This window comes from Stegostoma tigrinum, chromosome 22 (assembly GCF_030684315.1).
Source record: "Stegostoma tigrinum isolate sSteTig4 chromosome 22, sSteTig4.hap1, whole genome shotgun sequence".
Classification (NCBI taxonomy): domain Eukaryota; kingdom Metazoa; phylum Chordata; class Chondrichthyes; order Orectolobiformes; family Stegostomatidae; genus Stegostoma; species Stegostoma tigrinum.
Genome location: NC_081375.1, coordinates 24515851 through 24541085, shown reverse-complemented (window position 1 = coordinate 24541085; position 25235 = coordinate 24515851). Strand labels below are relative to the sequence as shown.

At 51.8% G+C, this 25235-nt stretch overlaps 2 protein-coding genes across 2 annotated transcripts in view; one reads left to right on the top strand and one right to left on the bottom strand.

Annotated features, from left to right (window-relative positions):
• Nucleotides 1-15176, bottom strand: part of tepsin (TEPSIN adaptor related protein complex 4 accessory protein) — a 46502-nt gene extending 31326 nt beyond the window's left edge. Inside the window, exons 1-3 of the mRNA XM_048555555.2 lie at nucleotides 15092-15176; nucleotides 7440-7512; nucleotides 5909-6000 (exon numbers count right to left, since the gene is read on the bottom strand). Coding sequence (XP_048411512.1) covers nucleotides 5909-6000; nucleotides 7440-7512; nucleotides 15092-15130 — 204 coding nt within the window. The 5' untranslated portion in view covers nucleotides 15131-15176. The remainder of the gene's footprint in view (nucleotides 1-5908; nucleotides 6001-7439; nucleotides 7513-15091) is intronic.
• A 38-nt stretch (nucleotides 15177-15214) lies between these two features.
• ndufaf8 (NADH:ubiquinone oxidoreductase complex assembly factor 8) lies at nucleotides 15215-22258 on the top strand. The gene is made up of 3 exons (XM_048555330.2): nucleotides 15215-15340; nucleotides 18378-18488; nucleotides 20018-22258. Exons 1-3 carry the CDS (start codon nucleotides 15242-15244, stop codon nucleotides 20033-20035), a joined length of 228 nt encoding a protein of 75 aa, XP_048411287.1. The 5' UTR covers nucleotides 15215-15241; the 3' UTR covers nucleotides 20036-22258.
• Nucleotides 22259-25235: the final 2977 nt, after the last annotated feature.

Below are 25235 nucleotides of genomic sequence, written 5' to 3'. Positions count from 1 at the left end.
ACGAATAGTAGGATCCTAGGGAGTAGAGGATCAGACGGACCTTGGTATCCACATCCATAGAACCTTGAAAGCAGCAAGTCATGTAGGTCATTGATCATAGAAGATCAGGGAATCCCTACAGTGTGGAAACAGGCCTTTTGGCCCAACAAGTCCACACCAACCCTCAGAGCATCGCACCCGGACCCATCCCCCTATAACCCACCTAATCTACATATCCCTGATCACATCGGCAATTTAGCATGGCCAATCCATCTAGCCTGCACATCTTTGGACTGCAGGAGAAAACCACACAGACATGGGGAGAATGTGCAAACTCCACACAGACAGTTGCTCGAGAGTGGAATTGAACCAGTGTTCCTGATGCTGTGAGGCAGCAGTGCTAACCACTAAGCCACCATGTTAAGAAGTCATGTGGGCTATTTTCTTTTATTAGTCAATTTACTGAATACAAGAGTGGGGAGGTTGTGATGGAGCAGTATAAAACATCAGATAGGCCACGGCCGTTGTCTATGTGCAGCTCTGGTTGTTACACTACAGAAAGGACGTTACTGCACGAGACAAAGTGCAGTGGAGGTTCACCAGGGTGTTGCCTGGGCTATACTGTTTCAGTTATGAAGACAGACTAGATAGGTTCAGATTGTTTTCTTTAGAGCAGAGAAGGTTGAGGGGGCACCTGACTGAGATGTTCAAAATTATGGAGGCAGAGACAGGATAGATGGAAATAAACTTTTGCCTTAATAGAGGGGTCAATAATCATACGGTACAGCTTTAATTTATGGGGCAGAAGGTTGAGGGGGAATTCAAGGAAAAACATTTTCATCCAAATGGTGGCAAGTATCTATAATCAATTGCCTCAAGCGGTGGTAGAGGCAGGAGCCATCACTACAATGAAGCTTTTTGGTATAAACAATTTAAATGTCAATGTGTATGTGACCATAGGCTAAATGCTGAAAAATGGGATTACAGTAGATAGCTGCTTGGTAATCAGCTTGGTCAGAATGCATTTTTTGTCCACGCAAATAATTCTGGGGCAGATGAAAAGCAACAAGTAATTTGCCTGACAACTTGTGGACCCTCAGCTTTTCCAGTTAGTAGGGACCTAACTTTCTGAGGCACCAGATACTAAAACATTTTTAAGAATTGATGGATTTAGCTAAGGAATAATAGGACCCCAAGACTCCACTAATTCTAAGATGCTATTGGTTTTACTCGAAAGATCGACCATCAGGAGAATCCGTAGTGGAATTTTTGATAAGGTTAAGGCAGAAGCATGTGATTTAACTCTTCATGAGATGTTAAGAGACTGCTTGGTACCTGGGATTAATGATGTGACCATGCAAAAGCAACTACTAGCAGAAACCAAACTGGAGTTCAAACAGGCACTACAGCTGGTTTTGTTGTTAGAAAATGTAGCATGTGGAGCAAATGAGTTACTGGATATCCCAGTGGAAGTGGACACTCTCACCAGGCTGACTGAGCTTGGGCAACACCACTTGCATGAAAGCAATTGCATAGTAACAATCAGGATATGTCCTGAACAGAGGGACCACAGCAAAACCCAAAAACAAAGCCAAGCCTCTGCCAAACAGTTAAAATTTTTCTAAGGATCTGGGCCAGCAGGCCATTGTAATTGCTGCTGGTACGTGGACTCGAAACAGCAAGAGTCCCACTTGGACTGAATTCAGTGAGAGAACTCTTAGGCCGGTATTCATGAGAGTGCACACCCTGGAAAATCCACTGCAGCTGGGTTGGAACAGTTAAACTGATTAGGGGCATTCAAATCAAAACTAATCAAAATAGACGTCTGGTTAAATGTGCACCCAGTTCTAACAGAGGTTGATGCCGGTGCGACTGTTTCAGTGATTGTAGAACAGTCTTTAACAAAATTCGCTCCGGACTCCAACCCTTAAATTTGCATAAGGCCTTGACCAGGGTGAGACACACTACAGATTAAGGATACAACTTTGGTTCTGGTCTCTTACAAAAAGCAGGTGGTTCAGTTATCATTGATTCTAGTAAAAGGCTCAGGCCCAAACTTGATGTGGCAAAATTGATTGGCTCAATATTTTTCGAATAGAAAATGGCTGCCTAGTGAAGTTTTAATTAAATACCAGAAGGTTTTCAGGGAGGTTTAGGGACAATCAAGAGGGTCAAGCCTAACCTACATGTTGACCAATAAGCAATTCCATGATTCTTCAAGACCCACCCAGTGCCATTTGCCTGATAAGCAGAAGTTGAGGCAGAAATCAGGAGGCTGGAAAGTGAAAGAATCATCAAACGAGTACCGTTTGCAGAATGGGCAAAGAGGACAGGGCCCCCACAGCTTCAGGTCAAACTCTGCAATGGGATCTCATTGAGTGCATATAATTACAAGTTGAAACACTATGTGCAAAGCCAAGCGGTAAATGCAGACGCTTCGAGCTGCCCTCACTGGTGGATACATCACTTTGGTGCTGCCACCGGAAAAGCTGTTCTGGCCTTAAGCTTTCTGGACACCGCTCCAGTCACTGCTGACACAAAAAGTCCTGGCAAAACTAAAATGAAGATGTTGGGCAGAACGTGTGTCTAGTGGCCAGGATTGAATGTCACCATTGTATTGGTGAAGCAGTACACAGAACACCAAGTACAGAAATTACTGCCAGCAGCTCCCCCACATTCACGGGAATAGCTGGGTAAACCCTGAACTCAGTTATGCATCAACTCTGCAGGTTCTTTTACAGGCTCTACATTTTTCATCATTGTGGTCACCCATTCAAAGTGGCTGGACATGCATAGAGTTCATTTGTCAAACACAAGGACGACGACTGAAAAACTGCGAGCGTCTTTTGCAATGTACTGACTTCCACAGGTATTGGTCACAGACAATGGGCCATCATTTACCTGCTAGGAATTTGAGCATTTCCTGAAGTCAAATGGCATTCTGGTAAAAAGAACAATCCAAACTTTGAAGGCAGGCTAAAAGAAACAGCCTGCTGCTTCACTAGATACCAAACTGTCCCAGCTCCCGTTCCTGCTCCTCTCGCACAACTAGAGAGACAGCTCCACCAAAGTTCCTAATGGGGAGAAGACTTGCGCTGTGATATGTGATCATTCTGGAATTTGGGGCTGGGATGTGGTGAAACAGCATTAGGAGCACCAATGCCAGACACAAGGCTCCTCTAAGCATGAGAGACAACTTACTTCTGCAGATGAGGTTTGGTGGTGAAACCACAGGAATAGCCCTGCAATGGTAAGAGGCAGGGTCGACACGAGATCAGGTCCCGTGACATGCCAAGATCAGGTAGAACAGGTGATGCTGAACAAGCACTTGGCCACATAAAAACTATAACCTCGCAAACAAGGCAGGAACAAAACATACCCGCCCCTCAGAACATCCAGAAAGGCTGCCAGAAACTGTGGGCAAATCCCTTCACCCACCCAGCCTAGTGTTGAGGAAACCTCTGCGGACAAGATGGACATGGCAGATGTCACAGCTTCGATGACGTTATTGCCTTAAGATGAGTTTTGGTTAAAATGGTCTGGGCGCAGGAGACAGTCTATGGTCCAGTACATGCCTCGGTATCTCCAGAACAGGGAACAGGCTTATGTCCCAGGAATTAGCAGAGGAGGGGAATAGTAATTGGAAAGATCTCAGCCAGGTGGACCTCACAGGAGTATGCTGACTGGGGCTGTTAACCTGGTCCAGTCAGGGACTCCTGGCTGACAGATATAATCAGGACTGTCAGCTCTGCTCAGTCTGGGAGCTGGCTCTGTGCTAGCTGGGTCAGTGTCATGTACCATGCGCACTTTAATAAAGGGTGACTTCATAATGGGACACTGGCCTTTGAGGGGTTATTTCAGACTCATTCCTATAAGGAAAAGAAATACAGGGTTATTAATCTCAGGATTTGGAAAAAGAAATGGTTGGGAGACTTGTAAGAGTTGGCAATGTAGTTTCTCAAAACATTGTGGAGATTAAATTGAATAACTACTGAAAGAGGGAGCAGAGCTGTCAATGCTCAATCATTATGGCGCATAACAGCTTGCCACCTGCTGTTTTAAATTATTACTGCACAGCCAGTACTTACTGTAACATATAATGCAGACTTTTCTGGGGGTGACCTAATATTACAAATGCTTGGCCTTACTTACAAATGGCAGGTGTGTTTGAAATTATTACCATCGCTCATGAATTATTTTATCAGATCTAGAGAGAAAGGAGCAGTCTGGGTTGCATCTTCCATCACTTCCTTCTCGTTCTGGTGCTTCTTGAATGATGGGTGCTGAACAAAGCCCTTCTCTCATCATGACCAACATATGTAGCATACAACAAATTAGCATTAGTCTTGATACCAACTCAGCTAAGTATTACAGGGCTACCCCAAAGTGGTCCAAGCAGAAATACTGCACGAGGATATCGATGTTATCTTCTTTCATGTTCCTGTGGCAACATGACTTTCGTTGTATGCCTACTATGCAAAGAGGTGGGGTCTCTAGACTGGCGTCACAAATAAAGTTACGAGTTGGTAACTTTGTCACCCATTAGTCTTTGATTTACCATGCCAGGTGAAATACCGAGTGCTTGTGCATAAGGAAATTATGACTGTTACAAGATAACTAGTGTGAATGATGTGTTGCCTGCTATTATACCCCTACTGCTTACTAGTGATGTGGAATCCATTCCAGTTCAGAAGGAGTGCAAGGCTCATGAAGTCAATAATACCCTACACTGGACAGAAGGCTCCAACCCAAGTAAACCCTCTGGTTCGCTAAGTATGCTTGCCCTCAGAAAATGGGAGTGGGATGAAGCAGTTTCCTTGATGAAAGAACCCAAGCACCACCCTCATGCAAACTATGAGATGAAATGTTGTTTATGTCTCTAGGAGCATCCTTGCCAATAAAGAAGTTTAGAGCCACAGTCACCGTGAAAGCCACAGCAATGCTTGCAGCTGAGGTTGCAGGCAGATGGTGGAATTTGAATTCAATTATAATCTGGAAATATGAGTTTAACAATGACCATGAAACCACTGCAGATTGTCAGGAAAAACCCATATAATCACTAATGTCCTTTAGGAAGGACATCTGCTTTCCTTATCTGGCCTGGCCAACATGTGACTCCAGACTCTCAACAACGTGGCTGGCTCTTAACTGTCCTCTCGGCAATTAGGAATGGTGAGTAAATGCTGGTCCAGTTATTAACGGCCTTATCCCATGAATGAATTGCAGACGTCAGTCGTGGCCTCCTTAGCAAAGTTCAGATAGCTCGGGTATAAGTCAACACTGAAGTTGTGGTAAAAAAATTTCTCTTCAAAGACATTGATGGACATGGCTTACCAATGAGAGCCCTTCTCCCCCTCCTTCTTGCAGCAGCCTGTCTTGATCTGTGTAGTTTCTCTTTATTCTCACAGTCATCCTGAATTACAAGAGGAACCTTACCCAGCCACACATCATTTGAGATCAACTTGTTTCAGCATAAGTACTTAAATTTAAGAGTCACAACAATAGAGAAGGTTGGTATCAGCCAACAGAGTCACCAACAAAAAAAACGTAATCTCACTTTTTGTAGGTGATTTCAACTTTGGTCAAATATAGGAAAATTTCAAAGATGGACCAGCAGTTAGAAATACACGGCAACTAACCTGTAAATAGATCACGATTCCTTTAAACAACACTGTCGGGGGCATGGGCCCTTCTTTACGCAAAAGTGTTCCACAGAGATGGGAAACTTTGTGTAATGAACATCTCACCCTTATCCAATGTTATGTGATGTTTCTGGCTGATTACTGTCCAACTATGCTGATCACCAAAAAGTGTTCATTTTTGTCAGTCAAAAGGTACAAAGATGAACAAATTGTTTTCCCTGTAGAATGAAGCAATTAGAAAGTACATTGGATCAAGGACATGTGATGCCAAAAGGAGTGTCACTCACCTTAAGTTTAACATGACAGGAGCTGCTCTGCAGACGCTCCAGCAGGTATTCCAAAAGGCACTGACACAACCCCACAGACTCATGAGAAATTTCTGCAATTTCATTGTCAGGAAATAACATCAACGTCCACAGAAAATTTACATCAACCATGAATGACTGATTATTTTCTCACTGCAGAAAATACACCAGTGGCTCCAGCTTGATAAGATCATGGCTCTTATCCTTAGATTACCATAGGCTACAGGTTTGGGTAAATAACAGCAATGATGCCTTTAGCATGCAAAGCATCCCCAAGGAACTTTACAAAGCAGTAAGTACCAAAATACCAAACTAGAAGGAAAATTTAACTGGAACCATTAAAGGCTGTACAAAAAAGAACACAATTTGAAAAAATTTAAAGTAAAGAAATACAGACCTTAGAATTCAATTACCAGGGAGGGGCCTTGAGTCAAAATCTCTCTCTTCAGTGATAAAACAAAGGTGGCAGTGGTTGGGTTGCAGGGAGAATGTACTAAACTTAGTGTTGGTAGATAAAACAGACACAGAAAGTAAGGAAAACTCAAGGAGGTTTCAGAGATGGATGGAGTGAGACCAATGGAGGGATTAAAAAACAAAACAAGGCTTTTAAAATTGAATGTGTTGGCGAGAGGAAGCCAGTAAAGGTCAAAGTCATTGGTGGGCAGCTACGCAATGCCAGCTAGGAGAGCACTAGAATAAACCAGTTTCAAATGACAAATGTTATGGATTTCAGCCATCGTATGGAGCATCATGGGCAGAAAATCTGAGACCAGGGATAAAATACACAAGGGGCAATGAAAATAAATGATCTGGCTAAGAGTGGATTACGAGCAACTGCTTTCAGTACTGAACAGGATAAAAAGGCTTTGTTTGGCCTGTACAAGAGATCAAGGACTGTGACGGAATTAGCATCAATGGTGTACAGTGTGTTTTCATAGCCAAGAGCAATGTTTTCTTCTTCTCAACCAGAAGTTACAATTCATCCAAAACTTAAAGTGATAGAAACATCTCTCAACACCAAGGCGCAATTTTTAATTACTCTAGAGGTTATTATGTAGAAAAGGAAGCAAAAAGCATTGCTGGGGATATAGTGAGTGTGTCAGGAAAAGTAGGAGTGGAATTGTGCAAGTTAACGCAACAGAGCTGGACAATGGAGAGCTGATGAGCATGACGGTAATTGTAAATGTGTTAAACTTTGCAAAAGGACACTGGAGGATGTTACAAAATACATCTTGGTCATGGTCACTGTTGTTGGCTCAGGAAAAGATGCAAGTCGGACTGGAAGGATTTTATTACATATGTTGTGGACAGAACTGAAAGGTGATGGGTCATTCAATGACTTTATCCATTCAGAAACAGCTCATTCATTCTATTTCTCCGGTAAGTATGAGTTTGACAACATTTTGCATTTTACTGGAACCAAAAATAATTTGTTGCAAGGATTCAATTTTGCTTCCCAAAGACACGCTAGACAGTTAATCTCAGAAATCCTGAATGCATGAGGCAAGGATACTGGCAATCTCCTCAAATAGATATCCAGGGCATGGTACTTCATCATCTGATGTTGCTTTCATCAACATAGGCATCTGTAAAGAAACACAATGCAAACTTTTTAAAAAAACGTAATATAGTTACAACTAAGGCTGCCCAAACTGTTTGCTCATTTGAACTCCCTCACTCACCTCCCCCCACCCCCCGGCCAGCCCAACCACACAGCTGAAATTAAATAAAGAAACTGGAAGGATTTGGGGTTAGCAGTGTGAGGATGCCCATACATCCAGATGTTCCCAAAGACCAGACAATTGTGAGGTGACGGACTGGGATGACAAGAATGAAAGAAAAATACTGCAGACACTGGAGATCTGAACTAAACCCCCACACTCACCCAACCTTCCTCTCAAACCCTTTCCATTCTCAAACCCCCACACTCACCCAACCTTCCTCTCAAACGCTTTCCATTCTCAAACCCACACCACCAAACATACCTCTACACCCATCAACCATCTTACCCCTGTCCCTCCTCTCACCCACCGCTCACCCCCTCTAGCCCATTTCAACACCCTATCTGAAACCCTCCACCTACCAGCCTCCATGATCTCATCCCGTGTGCTCTCCCATCTTCTCCATTCCCACTCCTCCACCCACTATCCCCATCCCAACCCTCTCCCAGACTCCCAACACTCACCCCATCCCCAAAATACACACCACTTTCTCCCATTTATTCCACATGCTGACACCACTCTCTGCCCCCTCCCTTACTCACCACACTAACCCCCAACACTACCACGCACATCTCCCTCACCCTCCCACCGCCACTCCACCCACAACTCTAACCTCCCCCCCCCTCACCCACCGCTCTAACCAACCACCTCCCTCACCCACCGCTCTAACCCCCACTTCCTCATCCACCGCTCTAACCACCCCCCTCCCTCACCCACCGCTCTAACCACCCCCCTCCCTCACCCACCGCTCTAACCCCCCCTCCCTTACCCACCGCTCTAACCCCCCTCCCTCACCCACCACTCTAACCCCACCTCCTCACCCACCGCAATAAACCCCCCTCCCTCCCTCACCCACCGCTCTAACCCCCACCCTCTGCTCTAACCCGCCACCCGATCCCTCACTCCCACCCACCCTCACCCACCACTCTAACCCCCCTCCCTCCCTCACCTACCCACCCACTGCTCTAACCCCCCTCCCTCCCTCGCCCACCGCTCTAACCCCCCTCCCTCCCTCCCCCCCTTGCCCACCGCTCTAACCCCCCGCCCACCGCTCTAAAACCCCTCCCTCACTCACTCCCTCCCCCCCTCGCCCACTGCTCTAACACCCCTCCATCCCTCCCCGCCTCACCCATCGCTCTAACCCCCCTCCCTCCCTCCCTCTCTCGCCCACCGCTCTAACCCCCCTCCCTCCCTCCCTCCCTCCCTCCACCCCCCGACCGCTCTAACCCCCCCTCCCTCGCTCCACCCCCTCGCCCACCGCTCTAACCCACCTCCCTCCCTCACTCCCTCCCCCCCTCAACCACCGCTCTAACCCCCCTCCATCTCTCCCCGCCTCACCCATCGCTCTAACGCCCCTCCCTCCCTCCCTCCCCCTCTCGCCCACCGCTGTAACCCCCTTCCTCCCTCCCTCCACCCCCCGACCGCTCTAACCCCCCTCCCTCGCTCCCCCCCCTCGCCCACCGCTCTAACCCCCCTCCCTCCCTCACTCCCTCCCCCCCTCGCCCACCGCTCTAACCCCCCTCCATCCCTCCCCGCCTCACCCATCACTCTAACCCCCCTCCCTCCCTCCCACCCCGTCTCGCCCACCGCTCTAACCCCCCTCCCTCGCTCCCCCCTCGCCCACCGCTCTAACCCCCCACCCTCGCTCACCCCCTGCCCACCGCTCTAACCCCCCTCCCTCCCTCACTCCCTCCCCCCCTCGCCCACCGCTCTAACCCCCCTCCATCCCTCCCCGCCTCACCCATCACTCTAACCCCCCTCCCTCCCTCCCTCCCCCTCTTGCCCACCGCTCTAACCCCCCTCCCTGCCTCCCTCACCCCCAACCGCTCTAACCCCCCTCCCTCCCTCCCTCCCCCCCTCGCCCACCGCTCTAACCCCCCTCCCTCCCTGCCCCCCTCGCCCACCGCTCTAACCCCCCTCCTCCACCTCGCCCACCGCTCTAACCCCCCTCCCTCCCTCCCCCCCCTCGCCCACCGGTCTAACCCCCCTCCCTCTCTCCCTCCCCACCTCGCCCACCGCTCTAACCCCCCTCCCTCCCTCCCCCCCTCGCCCACCGCTCTAACCCCCCTCCCCCCTCGCCCACCGCTCTAACCCCCCTCCCTCCCTCCCTCCCCTCCTCGCCCACCGCTCTAACCCCCTTCCCTCCCTCCCTCCCCACCTCGCCCACCGGTCTAACTCCACTCCCTCCCCCCCTCGCCCACCGCTCTAACTCCCCTCCCTCCCCCCCTCGCCCACCGCTCTAACCCCCCTCCCTCCCTCCCCACCTCGCCCACCGCTCTAACCCCCCTCCCTCCCTCCCTCCCCACCTCGCCCACCGCTCTAACCCCCCTCCCTCCCTCCCCACCGCTCTAACCCCCCTCCCTCCCTCCCTCCCCACCTCGCCCACCGCTCTAACCCCGCTCCCTCCCTCCCTCGCCCACCGCTCTAACCCCCCTCCCCCCTCGCCCACCGCTCTACCCCCCCTCCCTCGCCCACCGCTCTAACCCCCTTCCCTCCCTCCCTCGCCCCCCTCGCCCACCGCTCTAACACCCCTCCCTCCTGCCCTCGTCCACCGCTCTAACCCCCCTCCCTCCCCCTCGCCCACCACTCTAACCCCCCTGCCTCCATCCCCCCTCGCCCACCACTCTAACCCCCCTGCCTCCCTCCCCCCTCGCCCACCACTCTAACCCCCCTGCCTCCATCCCCCCTCGCCCACCACTCTAACCCCCCTGCCTCCCTCCCCCCTCGCCCACCACTCTAACCCCCCTGCCTCCATCCCCCCTCGCCCACCACTCTAACCCCCCTGCCTCCCTCCCCCCTCGCCCACCACTCTAACCCCCCTGCCTCCCTCCCCCCTTCGCCCAGCACTCTAAACCCCCTCCCTCCCTCCCTCACCCACCACAGTCACCCCTCTCCCTCCCTCACCCACACACCACTGTAACCCCCCTCCCTCCCTCACCCACCACTGTAACACCCCTCCCTCCCTCCCTCCCTCGCCCACCGCTCTAACCCCCTCCCACCCCACCTTGCCCACCGCTCTAACACCCCTCTCTACCCACCTCGCCCACCGCTCTAACCGCCCTCCCTCCCCGCCTTGCCCACCGCTCTAACACCCCTCCCTCCCTCCCTCCCCACCTCACCCACCACTCTAACCCCCCTCCCTCCCTCCCTCCCCACCTCGCCCACCGCTCTAACCCCGCTCCCTCCCTCCCTCCCCCCCTCACCCACCGCTCTAACCCCCCTCCCCCCTCGCCCACCGCTCTACCCCCCCTCCCTCCCTCCCTCGCCCACCGCTCTAACCCCCTTCCCTCCCTCCCTCCCCCCCTTGCCCACCGCTCTAACACCCCTCCCTCCTGCCCTCGTCCACCGCTCTAACCCCCCTCCCTCCCCCTCGCCCACCACTCTAACCCCCCTGCCTCCATCCCCCCTCGCCCACCACTCTAACCCCCCTGCCTCCCTCCCCCCTCGCCCACCACTCTAACCCCCCTGCCTCCATCCCCCCTCGCCCACCACTCTAACCCCCCTGCCTCCCTCCCCCCTCGCCCACCACTCTAACCCCCCTGCCTCCATCCCCCCTCGCCCACCACTCTAACCCCCCTGCCTCCCTCCCCCCTCGCCCACCACTCTAACCCCCCTGCCTCCCTCCCCCCTTCGCCCAGCACTCTAAACCCCCTCCCTCCCTCCCTCACCCACCACAGTCACCCCCCTCCCTCCCTCACCCACACACCACTGTAACCCCCCTCCCTCCCTCACCCACCACTGTAACACCCCTCCCTCCCTCCCTCGCCCACCGCTCTAACCCCCTCCCACCCCACCTTGCCCACCGCTCTAACACCCCTCCCTACCCCCCTCGCCCACCGCTCTAACCCCCCTCGCCCACCGGTCTAACCCCCCCTCCTCACTCCCTCCCCCCTCGCCCACCGCTCTAACTCCCCTCCCTCCCGCCCTTGCCCACCACTCTAACCCCCCCTCCCCCCCGCCCACCACCCTAACCCCCCTCCTTCCCTCACCCACCACTGTAATCCCCCTCCCTCCCTCACCCGCCCACCACTCTAACCCCCCTCCCTCCCGCCCTTGCCCACCACTCTAACCCCCCTCCCTCCCGCCCTTGCCCACCACTCTAACCCCCCCTCCCCCCCGCCCACCACCCTAACCCCCCTCCCTCCCTCACCCACCACTGTAATCCCCCTCCCTCAACCACCACTCTAACACCCCACCCTCCCTCCCTCACCCACCACTGTAACCCCCCTCCCTCCCTCCTTCACCCACCACTCTAACCCCCCTCCCTCCCTCCCTCACCCACCACTCTAACCCCCTCCCTCACCCACCCCCCACTGTAAGTCCCCTCCCTCACCCACCCACCCACCCACCACTCTAACCCCCCTCCCTCCCTCCCTCCCTCCCTCACCCACCACTCTAACACCCCTCCCTCCCTCCCTCACCCACCCACCACTGTAACCCCCCCTCCCTCCCTCACCCACCCACCCACCACTCTAACCCCCCTCCCACCCTCACCCACCCACCACTGTAACCCCCCTCCCTCCCTCACCCACCCACCACTCTAACCCCCCTCCCTCACCCACCCACCACTGTAACCCCCCTCCCTCCCTCACCCACCACTGTAACCCCCCTCCCTCCCACACCCACCCACCACTCTAACCCCCCTCCCACCCTCACCCACCCACCACTGTAACCCCCCTCCCTCCCTCCCTCACCCACCCACCACTGTAACCCCCCTCCCTCCCCCCCCCACCCACCACTCTGATCCCCCCACCCACCCACCACTCTGATCCCCCTCCCTCCCCCCCCACCCACCCCTCTGATCCCCCTCCCTCCCCCCCCACCCACCCCTCTGATCCCCCTCCCTCCCCCCCCACCCCTCTGATCCCCCTCCCTCCCCCCCCACCCACCCACCACTCTGATCCCCCTCCCTCCCCCCCACCCGCCACTCTGATCCCCCCACCCACCCACCCACCAACCACTCTGATCCCCGTCCCTCCCCCCCCACCCACCACTCTGATCCCCCCACCCACCCACCCACCACTCTGATCCCCCTCCCTCCCTCCCCCCCCACCCACCACTCTGATCCCCCTCCCTCCCCCCCCACCCACCACTCTGATCCCCCTCCCTCCCCCCCCACCCACCCCTCTGATCCCCCTCCCTCCCCCCCCACCCACCCACCACTCTGATCCCCCTCCCTCCCCCCCCACCCGCCCCTCTGATCCCCCTCCCTCCCCCCCCACCCGCCCCTCTGATCCCCCTCCCTCCCTCCCCCCCCACCCGCCACTCTGATCCCCCCACCCACCCACCCACCACTCTGATCCCCGTCCCTCCCCCCCCACCCGCCACTCTGATCCCCCTCCCTCCCTCCCTCCCCCCCCACCCACCACTCTGATCCCCCTCCCTCCCACCCACCCACCCACCCACCACTCTGATCCCCCTCCCTCCCTCCCCCCCACCCACCCACCACTCTGATCCCCCTCCCTCCCTCCCCCCCCACCCACCCACCACTCTGATCCCCCTCCCTCCCTCCCCCCCACCCACCCACCACTCTGATCCCCCTCCCTCCCTCCCCCCCCACCCACCCACCACTCTGATCCCCCTCCCTCCCTCCCCCCCCACCCACCCACCACTCTGATCCCCCTCCCTCCCTCCCCCCCACCACTCTGATCCCCCTCCCCCCCCACCACTCTGATCCCCCTCCCTCCCTCCCCCCCCACCCACCCACCCACCACTCTGATCCCCCTCCCTCCCTCCCTCCCCCCCCCCACCCACCACTCTGATCCCCCTCCCTCCCTCCCTCCCCCCCCCACCCACCACTCTGATCCCCCTCCCTCCCTCCCTCCCCCCCCCACCCACCACTCTGATCCCCCTCCCTCCCTCCCTCCCCCCCCCACCCACCACTCTGATCCCCCTCCCTCCCTCCCTCCCCCCCCCCACCCACCACTCTGATCCCCCTCCCTCCCTCCCTCCCCCCCCACCCACCACTCTGATCCCCCTCCCTCCCTCCCTCCCCCCCCCACCCACCACTCTGATCCCCCTCCCTCCCTCCCTCCCCCCCCCCACCCACCACTCTGATCCCCCTCCCTCCCTCCCTCCCCCCCCCACCCACCACTCTGATCCCCCTCCCTCCCTCCCTCCCCCCCCCACCCACCACTCTGATCCCCCTCCCTCCCTCCCTCCCTCCCCCCCCCACCCACCACTCTGATCCCCCTCCCTCCCTCCCTCCCCCCCCACCCACCACTCTGATCCCCCTCCCTCCCTCCCTCCCCCCCCCACCCACCACTCTGATCCCCCTCCCTCCCTCCCTCCCCCCCCCACCCACCACTCTGATCCCCCTCCCTCCCTCCCTCCCCCCCCCACCCACCACTCTGATCCCCCTCCCTCCCTCCCTCCCCCTCCCTCCCTCCCTCCCTCCCCCTCCCTCCCTCCCTCCCCCCCCCCACCCACCACTCTGTTCTCCCTCCCTCCCTCCCTCCCCCCCCACCCCCCCACCCCCCCACCCACCACTCTGTTCTCCCTCCCACCCTCCCCCCCACCCTCCCCCCCACCCTCCCCCCCCCCCTCCCCCCCCACCCCCCCACCCTCCCCCCCCCCTCCCCCCCCACCCCCCCACCCACCACTCTGTTCTCCCTCCCACCCTCCCCCCCACCCTCCCCCCCCACCCACCACTCTGTTCTCCCTCCCACCCTCCCCCCCACCCTCCCCCCCCACCCCCCCACCCACCACTCTGTTCCCCCACCCTCCCCCCCCACCCCCCCACCCACCACTCTGTTCCCCCACCCTCCCCCCCCACCCCCCCACCCCCCCACCCACCACTCTGTTCCCCCACCCTCCCCCCCCACCCCCCCACCCACCACTCTGTTCCCCCTCCCTCCCTCCCCCCCCCACCCACCCACCACTCTGTTCCCCCTCCCTCCCTCCCCCCCCACCCACCCACCACTCTGTTCCCCCTCCCTCCCTCCCCCCCCACCCACCACTCTGTTCCCCCTCCCTCCCTCCCCCCCCACCCACCACTCTGTTCTCCCTCCCTCCCCCCCACCCACCACTCTGATCCCCCTCCCCCCCACCCACCACTCTGATCCCCCTCCCCCCCCACCCACCACTCTGATCTCCCTCCCCCCCCACCCACCACTCTGATCTCCCTCCCCACCCACCCACCAACCACTCTGATCTCCCTCCCTCCCCCACCCACCCACCCACCCACCACTCTGATCCCCCTCCCTCCCTCCCTCCCCCACCCACCCACCCACCACTCTGATCCCCCTCCCTCCCCCACCCACCACTCTGATCCCCCTCCCTCACCCACCCACCACTCTGATCCCCCTCCCTCACCCACCCACCAACCACTCTAACCCCCCCTCCCTCACCCACCACTCTAACTAACTAACTAACCTACCTACCTCCCTCCCTCCCTCTCTCCACCTCCACCATTCTAACCCCCCCCCCTACGTTCTCCGCTCACCCGCTGCATGAAGCCCACTTTCTCCCCGATTGTTGCCATCGTCCCGCCTCCTTTGACGGACAACCGCCGCTGTCCAATGGATAGCCGCTTCGCCGACCTCGTGCGTCCATTCGGGGGCGGCGGTCGGCGGAATCACGTCACGGAGTCAAGATGGCCGCGCCCAGGGCGATGCCGCGGACGGAGGTTTGGAGCCGCACTCGGGAAAAGCTCAGGAGCTTTCCACATTTTATGGCAGCGTGTGCCGCGGAGGTCAGTTCGTATCTTATTTTAATCCTGTTCAGGTATTGCCTTATCGAACACTCTACCGGAATTGTGTGTCTGTTTTGCAGCAGAATTATACATGGATTTTTCAAGTGACCTCGCTGTAAACCGGTCTTGGGCAGATGGAGGTCAAAAGGGACAGAGCAGACAGCTGTTTCCCAAAGGGGGAGCAATGGAGGTAGAGGCAGTGGGCAGAGTTCTCCGAAGTAGGGCTAAGGTGGCCGACTGGGATTGGACTATGGAAAGATGCACATCGAGCCCAAATCATCACATCAAACCACTGCCAGATGTGGGAGATTGTAAGTCTGGAGGAGTTTGAGCGAAAGGAGACGTGTAAACCATCAAGTTGGGCGTTGTGACAGGTAGCCTTTGGTTCTATAGTGTAATGTAAGTGCCCCCAGCTCTGAAGATGCTGCCGGATCAGCTGAGTTTCTCCAAATTTTCGGTTTTTGGTTCAGATTTCCAGTATCTGCAGTTCTCTTTTTGCATTTTTGCTTCCTTTTTGACTGAGTGCTGGAGCAGACTGTGTTGTTAAGTTGAAGAAGTTCGTCCTGGTGATGTCCAAGATGTTGATGGCTGAAGCCAAGTACTTAATTTCTGAAGAAAGGGGGTTCTAGGCCCGAAACGTCAGCTTTCCTGTGCCTCTGATCTGCTTGGCCTGCTGTGTTCGTCCAGCTCTACACCTTGTTATCTCAGATTCTCCAGCATCTACAGTTCTTACTCTCTCTGAAACACTTTATTGAATGGTGCCTTTTTATTTGCAACTTCTGACTTCATAGAAATCAGCGGTGCAGTAGGAGGATGATGCCTTTGGGGCTGTGGATTTTGTTGAGGGACTGAAAATTGTGTTTTCTGCTTTCCACCAGTGTTCAATTGGAGGAAAATGTATGCAGACAACAAAGGCCTGGTCAGAGGTTTGATAAAAGTAGAGCTGGGTGTCATGAGAGTACATTTGGAGACTGACCATTAGTCTCTAGGCGATAAGGCTGAAAAGCTGGCACCGAAGACTGTGTAGAGAAGGGGCTGATGATACATGGTTGGATGACTGTGCAGGTTAAAGTGCTGTCTTGACTAGAGAAACAATTATTTTACAATAAAGAAATAAACATCTCCATGCCATACAACGTTGTCAGCAAAACTTACGGAATGATGTAAAAACCAAAAGAACTGCAGATGCTGTGAATCAGAACAAAAACAAAGTTGCTGGAGAAGCTCAGCAGGTCTGGCAGCATCTGGGAAGGCAAAAGAAAAGTTAATGTTTCAGGACTGATGACCTTCCTCTCAACTGTTGGTAGATGGGAAAACGTCAGTTTATCTGCAGAAAATAGTGAGGTGGGTGGGTTAGGGAGTAAACGATGGGATAGAGCCCAAAGAGAGAGAGACAGTGGAACAGACAAAGGAATTACCAATGATCAGGCTGGGAGGGTGAATAGTTGTTAATGGGGACTGTTAATGACTAACAACAGTGGGTATGTAATGGCAGGCTTTGTGGTAACAAGGCCTGGTGTGTGGGGTAGGCAGGTGGGACATGGGAGGGTTTAGGCCATAAAATTATTGAATGTAGCTTCCTCTACATTGGGGAAAGAAGCGTACACTTGGCAACTGTTTCGCAGAACATCTATGTTCTGCTCGCAAGAAAGACTCTGAGCTACTTGTTGCCTGCCACTTCAACGCACCACCCTGCTCCCTGGCTAACATCTCTGTCTCTCGCTTGCTGCAGTGTTCCAACGAAGCCCAATGCAAGTTGGAGGAACAACATCTCATTTTCTGCTTGGGGACCCAGAGCCCTCCAGACTCAATATTGAGTTCAATAATTTTAGGGCCTAAACTCTCCCATGTCCCAGCCCCCCACCCCACACACCTGTCCTTGTTACCACATAGCCTGCCATTACACACCCTCTGTAGTTAGTCACTAACAGTCCCCATTAACAACTATTCACCCTCCCAGCTTGATCGTTAGTAACTCCTTTATCTGTCTAACAATTTTTTTCTCTCTTTTGTGCTCTATCCTATCGTTTGCCCCCTACCCCACCCACCTTCCTATTTTCTGCATAAAAACTGATATTTTCTCGCCACTGTCAGTTCTGAGGAAGGATCACCGGACCCAAAGTGTTAACTCTGATTTTACCTTCCCTGATGCTGCCAGACTTGCTGAGCTTCTGCAGCAAATTTGTTTGTGTTAGGGAATAACGTGCTACTCTTGGACACTTTTCAGTTCTCTAGTGTGAACTTGCAAGTGTCAGACATTTTTTTCCCCTCTTACTTGGACTGGCGATCCTACTTCCCTCACTCTTCAACTGAACTGCTTAATTATTCGTCACATAGAATTGCTGAATCCATACAGTGTGGAATCAGGCTATTCAGCCCATCAAATCACCACCACCCCTCTGAGAAGAGCATCCCACCCAGACTGACCGCCTACCCTGACTCCATAACTCCACATTTCCCATGGTTAATCCAACTAGCTTGCACATCCCTGGATACCAAAGTATGTAGCTGGATGAACACAGCAGGCCAAGCAGCATCTCAGGAGCCCAAAAGCTGACGTTTCGGGCCTAGACCCTTCATCAGAGAGGGGGATGGGGAGAGGGTTCTGAAATAAAAGGGTCTAGGCCCAAAATGTCAGCTTTTGTGCTCCTGAGATGCTGCTTGGCCTGCTGTGTTCATCCAGCTCCACACTTTGGTATCTTGGATTCTCCAGCATCTGCAGTTCCCATGATCTCTGCTCACATCCCTGGTCACTATGGGGTGTTTAGTCTGGTTAATCCATCTAACCTGCACATCTTTGGGCTATGGGAGGAAACACACAGATATGGGGAGTATGTGCAAACTCCACATAGACAGTTGCTCAAGGGTGTAATTGAACCTGGGACCCTGGCACTGTGAGGCAGTGCTAACCAATTGCGAAATGATCCACATATGTTCGATAGTTGCTCTTTTTGTATTCCTATTAATAATCTTACTCCTTGCTGTGAAATTTATCTATAGTACAATAACTTATTCCATCTCCCTTTTTGATTCTAAGGCGTCGGCATATGGCAGGTGTGTGGCTGCAAATACTCAGGGAAGCACGGACCTCAGAAAGGACGTGTGTGCAAACGAGTTTCAGGCACTTAAGAACTGCTTTACATTAAATGTAAGTTTTTGCTGGGGAAAAAAAAGACAAATCAAAAGTGCAGCAATATTTTACCTGAAAAACAGTCTGAAAATGTGTGCAGTATTATGTATATTTTCAATAATTGAAATAGCCTTTAATATTATTCACTATTGCAATCTGAAAATTAATGCACTGCAATAAATAATGGTGCATATACAGGTCATTGCAGCTACATCCCTTGGACTTTTCTATTTGGTGCATTATGTTTAAATGCTTCCAATATTAAACATAAAGTTCCAAATAAATTATTGCAGTGGAAACCTTGTACCAATATTTTGAAAAAAATGTAGCAGCTGTAAATACGGTGCTGCTCAAAGTTTATTAATCTTTAACTCTGGGTCAATACTGTAGTTCTCAAATGTATTTGACTTTTCAAAATAGTGTAGGTTAGATGGGCTTGAGATCGGTATGACAGGTCGGCACAACATCGAGGTCCGAAGGGCCTGTACTGTGCTGTAATGTTCTATGTATTATATTGGCTTTAGAGGATTGTAGGAGCTGTAGTTATTTGGCTTGAACCTCAAATACTGGATTTTCTATCTGCCAGCCAAATAGACATTAGTGAGACAAATACGGCATAATAAAGTATGCCATGTACAAATAGTTGTCTCCGTCCAACATTTAACAAATCTATGGTATTCATAGAATATTCAGTAGCTATTACAGATTGTACTGTGAATGAGATTCTTTAACCAGTAATAGGTCCACAATTCAGGCCTTTCGTTATGCAAGGAATAATTGAGAGAGTCAACAGTGAAAATATCAATGACAAAGTTTTTTTTTCAGTATTCTGTGTCAGTCTTTTTAATAACTCTAGAACAGGGTACTCCTCAGACACTAAGAATCATTGTAACAGTTTGTAAAAATGGCTTCACCCGGTACTGTTTCCCCATTTGTGAAGCATGTTCACAACTCTTTTAGCTAGTTCTACCCTGGAGCCAGCTGTAAACAGCAGCCTAGATAACCTGAGATAACAAGGTGTAGAGCTGGATGAACACAGCAGGCCAAACAACATCAGAGGAGCAGGAAGGCTGGCATTTCGGGTCTAGGCCCGAAACGTCAGCCTTCCTGTTCCTCTCATGCTGCTTGGCCTGCTGTGTTCGTTTGGCTCTACACCTTGTTATCTCAGATTCTCCAGCATCTGCAGTTCCTACTATCTCTGAAACAAGCCTAGATAACCTCATCTTCGACTTTCTTTTTCACCTTGTAAACTGTATCTTCGTTGTATTCACTGCAATCCCGACGGCCTGTCTGAGGCTGAGAATATATGTAATAAAACAGAAGGTGGGTTGGAAAAACTGAACAGGCCTAACAGTGTCTTTGGAGAAAGAAACGTTTCAAATTCAGTGTGGCATTTCTTTGGAATGGGGAACTGAATTGTGGATGAAAATCAATTTTCTTTAAAATGATGCTTTTCACATTTATATAGCATCACACTGAACCACTATCCTTTAACATTGTACTAGTTTTCTCTCTAATAACGTACATTTTTACTACTTTACTCCCAGGCCAAAAAAGCAAGTTAAGGACAAGTTTTGATTTCTGCAAAGACGTTCATCGACCACTACACAAAAAGAACATCCCATTAGATGGTTGTCAAGTAAATCTGAACATCAATCCCCTGTAACAGGAGAACCATGATCAAGAGAAGAATGAACTGAAAAACAGAACAATATATCATTTTATTTTCTTGGCTTGGTGCATTTTGTGAAGATGTTCACATGTCAAGCATTTTACCAGCTTGCGTCCAATATTTCTAGAACAGGCATTACTGAGGACAGACATATCTGTTTCTGAATCCCAAATACTGCTTTGTACTGAGACTTCAGATTTCCTTTTTTTTTGAAATGTATGAATGAAAATTATATAGATTGTTTTTTTTGTGTTGTTTGACAAGTTTTTTGCTTAAATGTTTCCATATTTTGTCTAATTAAATAATAAATGTTGTCTTGTGATACATCTAAGTGAAATAAAATGTTTTCAGAATATTTCATACAAGTCACATTATCCGTATTTCCACAACAGGATTAATCAAAGAACTCAAAATCTGTACCCCTTTTTACAGTACATGCTTCTGCATTAATTTCTGTAAACACAACTGTTGTTCAAATTTTGTTCATGCATGTTGAACACTGTACATCCATTCCATAAGCAAGGAACAGTCGTGTTGTCATTATGTTACTGAACTAGTAATACAGAAGTCTGGACTACTAATATAAATGTGAGTTCAAATCTCACTATGGCTGATAGGCAATTTCAATGCAGTTAATAATTAAATGCAGAATTTGTATTAATGACAGTTTTAGTAATAGTACCAACCATAACTGTCACATTTTTTAATTGAAAAGTTAGTTTAATATCCTTGAAATAGCAAGGCGTCAGAGATAACCTAGTGTGGGGCTGGATGAACACAGCAGGCCAGGTAGCATCAGAGGAGCAGGAAAGTTGATGTTTCGAGTCAGGACCCTTCTTCAGAAATGGGAAGCCGGGAGGGGAGTTCTTCCCCAACAAAAATAAAGACAGAATCCCCATTGTTCTCCCAGGGCTTAGATTAGTTCACAGGTCGGCGCAACATCGAGGGCCGAAGGGCCTGTTCTGCGCTGTATTGTTCTATGTGCTATGTTCTTTATCACCCCAACCCACCAACATATCATTCTCAGTCACTTCTGCCACCGACAATCTGACCCCACAACCAAAGATATATTTCCCTCCCCACCCTTATCGACCTCTCTTAGGGACCGCTCTCTCCTCAAATCCCTTGCCCATCCCACCACCCCTGGCACCTTTCCCTGCAACTGCAGGAAGTGCTATACCTCACCTCCATCCAAGGCACAAAACAAACCTTCCACATCAGACTCTCGTTCACCTGCACATCTGTCAATGTGGTTATTGCATCCACTGTTCCTGATACGGTCTCCTCGACACTGGTGAGACCAAGTGGAGACCGTTTTGTAGAGCATCTGCACTCTACGCGACAAATGACAACACCTTCTGGTCGTGAAACATTTCAACTCTCCCTCCCGCTCCCTGGGTGACATGTCCATCCTGAGCTTCCTCCAGTATCACAATGGCGCCACCCGGAAACTGGAGGAGCAGCACCTCATATTCCGCCTTCGGAACCCACAGCCCAAAGGCCTAAATGTGGATTTTACCAGTTTCAAATTCTCCCCACCCCCAGTCTCATCCCATGACCAACCCTCACATCTCCTTGATCTGACACAACCTGTTCATCTTCTCTCCCACATATCCACCCCCCCCAAAATCAGTGACCAATCTCCACCACTCCCTATCTGCACTCACCAATCACCATCCACCCACCTTCCCCAGCCCCATCCCTCCTCTATTTATTTCTGAGCTCCCTACCCCCTCCCCATTTCTGAAGAAGGGTCCTGACCCGAAATGTCAGCTTTCCTGCACCTCTGATGCTGCCTAACCTGCTGAGTTCCTCTAGCTCTACACTGTATTTTGTTAATATCCTTGCCAAGATGAGGTATTTCATCACTGTGTGTTTGCAATGTAATGAAATAGGCTGTTCAGTTAAGGATGATAGGGACGCACAATAAATGCTACCATCACCACCAATGTCTATGTCCCCAAATGATTTATTATAAGAGGTATAGATTGCTGAAAAATCCAATTTGAAAATTATACTAATTTCAACCCTGTGTATCTAAATAATTTTCTGATAGTGACTCACACCAACAGCCGGATTTTTGTTATTGACACCTTTGTCACATTTTACTGATCTAAAAACTTTGTTGTACCTCCATGATTTCTTACTAAAAATGTAATCTTCTTTCAGCCTGTCTGCAGCTCTGTTTACTACCAACTGACTGATTACCCATGCAAATATTCTGTCAGGTTCATGCCTGTCTTGACGTTATTTGTTAGCAAATGTGCCCATGACTACTGAAATGTGGGCCCCAGCTATGCCTGCCTCTTTGTAGGTTACGTGGAACAGTCCCTCTTCCGCACCTACACAGGCCCCAAACCCCACCTCTTCCTCCGTTACATTGATGACTGTATCGGCGCCGCCTCTTGCTCCCCAGAGGAGCTCAAACAGTTCATCCACTTCACCAACACCTTCCACCCCAACCTTCAGTTCACCTGGGCCATCTCCAGCACATCCCTCACCTTCCTGGACCTCTCCGTCTCCATCTCAGGCAACCAGCTTGTAACTGATGTCCATTTCAAGCCCACCGACTCCCACAGCTACCTAGAATACACCTCCTCCCACCCTCCCTCCTGCAAAAATTCCATCCCGTATTCCCAATTCCTCTGCCTCCGCCGCATCTGCTCCCACGATGAGGCATTCCACTCCCGCACATCCCAGATGTCCAAGTTCTTCAAGGACCGCAACTTTCCCCCCACAGTGGTCGAGAACGCCCTTGACCGCGTCTCCCGCATTTCCCGCAACACATCCCTCACACCCCGCCCCCGCCACAACCGCCCAAAGAGGATCCCCCTCGTTCTCACACACCACTCCACCAATGTCCGGATACAACGCATCATCTCCGACACTTCCGCCATCTACAATCCGACCCCACCACCCAAGACACTTTTCCATCCCCACCCCTGTCTGCTTTCCGGAGAGACCACTCTCTCCGTGACTCCCTTGTTCGCTCCACACTGCCCTCCAACCCCACCACACCTGGCACCTTCCCCTGCAACTGCAGGAAATGCTACACTTACCCCCACACCTCCTCCCTCACCCCTATCCCAGGCCCCAAGATGACTTTCCACATTAAGCAGAGGTTCACCTGCACATCTGCCAATGTGGTATACTGCATCCACTCTACCCGGTGTGGCTTCTTCTACATTGGGGAAACCAAGCGGAAGCTTGGGGACCGCTTTGCAGAACAACTCCACTCGGTTCGCAATAAACAACTGCACCTCCCAGTCGCAAACCATTTCCACTCCCCCTCCCATTCTTTAGATGACATGCCCATCATAGGCCTCCTGCAGTGCCACAATGATGCCACCCGAAGGTTGCAGGAACAGCAACTCATATTCCGCTTGGGAACCCTGCAGCCCAATGGTATCAATGTGGACTTCACCAGTTTCAAAATCTCCCCTTCCCCCACCGCATCCCAAAACCAGCCCAGTTCGTCCCCTCCCTCCACTGCACCACACAACCAGCCCAGCTCTTCCCCTCCACCCACTGCATCCCAAAACCAGTCCAACCTGTCTCTGCCTCCCTAACCTGTTCTTCCTCTCACCCATCCCTTCCTCCCACCCCAAGCTGCACCTCCATCTCCTACCTACTAACCTCATCCCACCTCCTTGACCTGTCCGTCTTCCCTGGACTGACCTATCCCCTCCCTACCTCCCCACCTATACTCTCCTCTCCACCTATCTTCTTTTCTCTCCATCTTCAGTCCGCCTCCCCCTCTCTCCCTATTTATTCCAGTTCCCTCACCCCATCCCCCTCTCTGATGAAGGGTCTAGGCCCGAAACGTCAGCTTTGTGCTCCTGAGATGCTGCTGGGCCTGCTGTGTTCATCCAGCCTCACATTTCATTATCTTGTGCTTTATGAATGCCACTTTTAACCCAATCTAGCTAGAATGTTTGTGGGATTTCTTCCAAGCCTGAATTGCCTTAAATCTGCTAACAGCAGCACTTGTGTGGCTAGGACTCACTTCTGTTTCAGCACTTTTCCAACTCCAAACTCCAACAACCTTCTCCCAGCACACATGTAGATAAATTGAAAGCAGAGAACCCATTCAGCTTCACAATGACGGGGTCAGTTCCACACTGTCCTTAAGCTGATCTTCAGGGTTTATTGACTGCTTTTCTGCTAACATTGTTCAAAATCCTTTTAAAAATCAAAAGAACTGTGGATGCTGTAAATCAGAAAAACAAAACCAGATGTTGCTGGAAAAGCTCAACAGGTTGGGCAGCATCTCTGAAGAATCAGTTAACATTTTGGGTTCAGTCAGTTCTGAGGAAGGTTCACCAGACCCAAAACGTTAACTCTGATTTTTTTCTTCACAGATGCTGCCAGACCTGCTGAGCTTTTCCAGCAACTTCTGTTTTTGTTCCAAATCCTGCTGAACTGCAGGCTTTCCAGAGACCACGTTTTCAATCAAGTAGGACACCTGCTGTTTTTACAGCCTCATCTCTTCTATTTTAATTCTATTAGAATCACAGAATCCCCACAGTATGGAAACAGGCCAGTCGGCCCCACAAGTCCACACCAGCTCTCCAAAGAGATTTCCACCCAGACTCACTGCCCTATCCTATCCCTGTAATCCTGCATTTCCCATGGCTAACCTACACATGTCTGGGCACTACGGACAATTTAGCATGGCCAATCCACCTAATGTGCACATCTTTGGAATGTGGGAGGAAACCAGAACACCTGGAGAAAACCATTGCAAATATAAGGAGAACATACAAACTCCACACAGTCGCCCAAGACTGGATTTGAACATGGGTCCCTGGTGCTGTGAGGCAACAGTGCTAAACACTGTGCCACCTGCTGCCCCAAACATGGGTAATCTTCTGAATTTGTTTTATGTTCTAGCAATTACTGAAGTTCTGCATTTAAATTCTCTTATTTTCCAGTTGTAATTTTTAATCATTAACCATGAAGTTCACCTCCATGACACATTCAAGGGCCCCATCTTCCCTCAGTGCCATGGAAATTTAGGTGTGTATCCACTAGGCTTCATGCAGAATGACACTGATTTTCCTTCGCAAGTAACTAACTGATTCAAGCGTTTT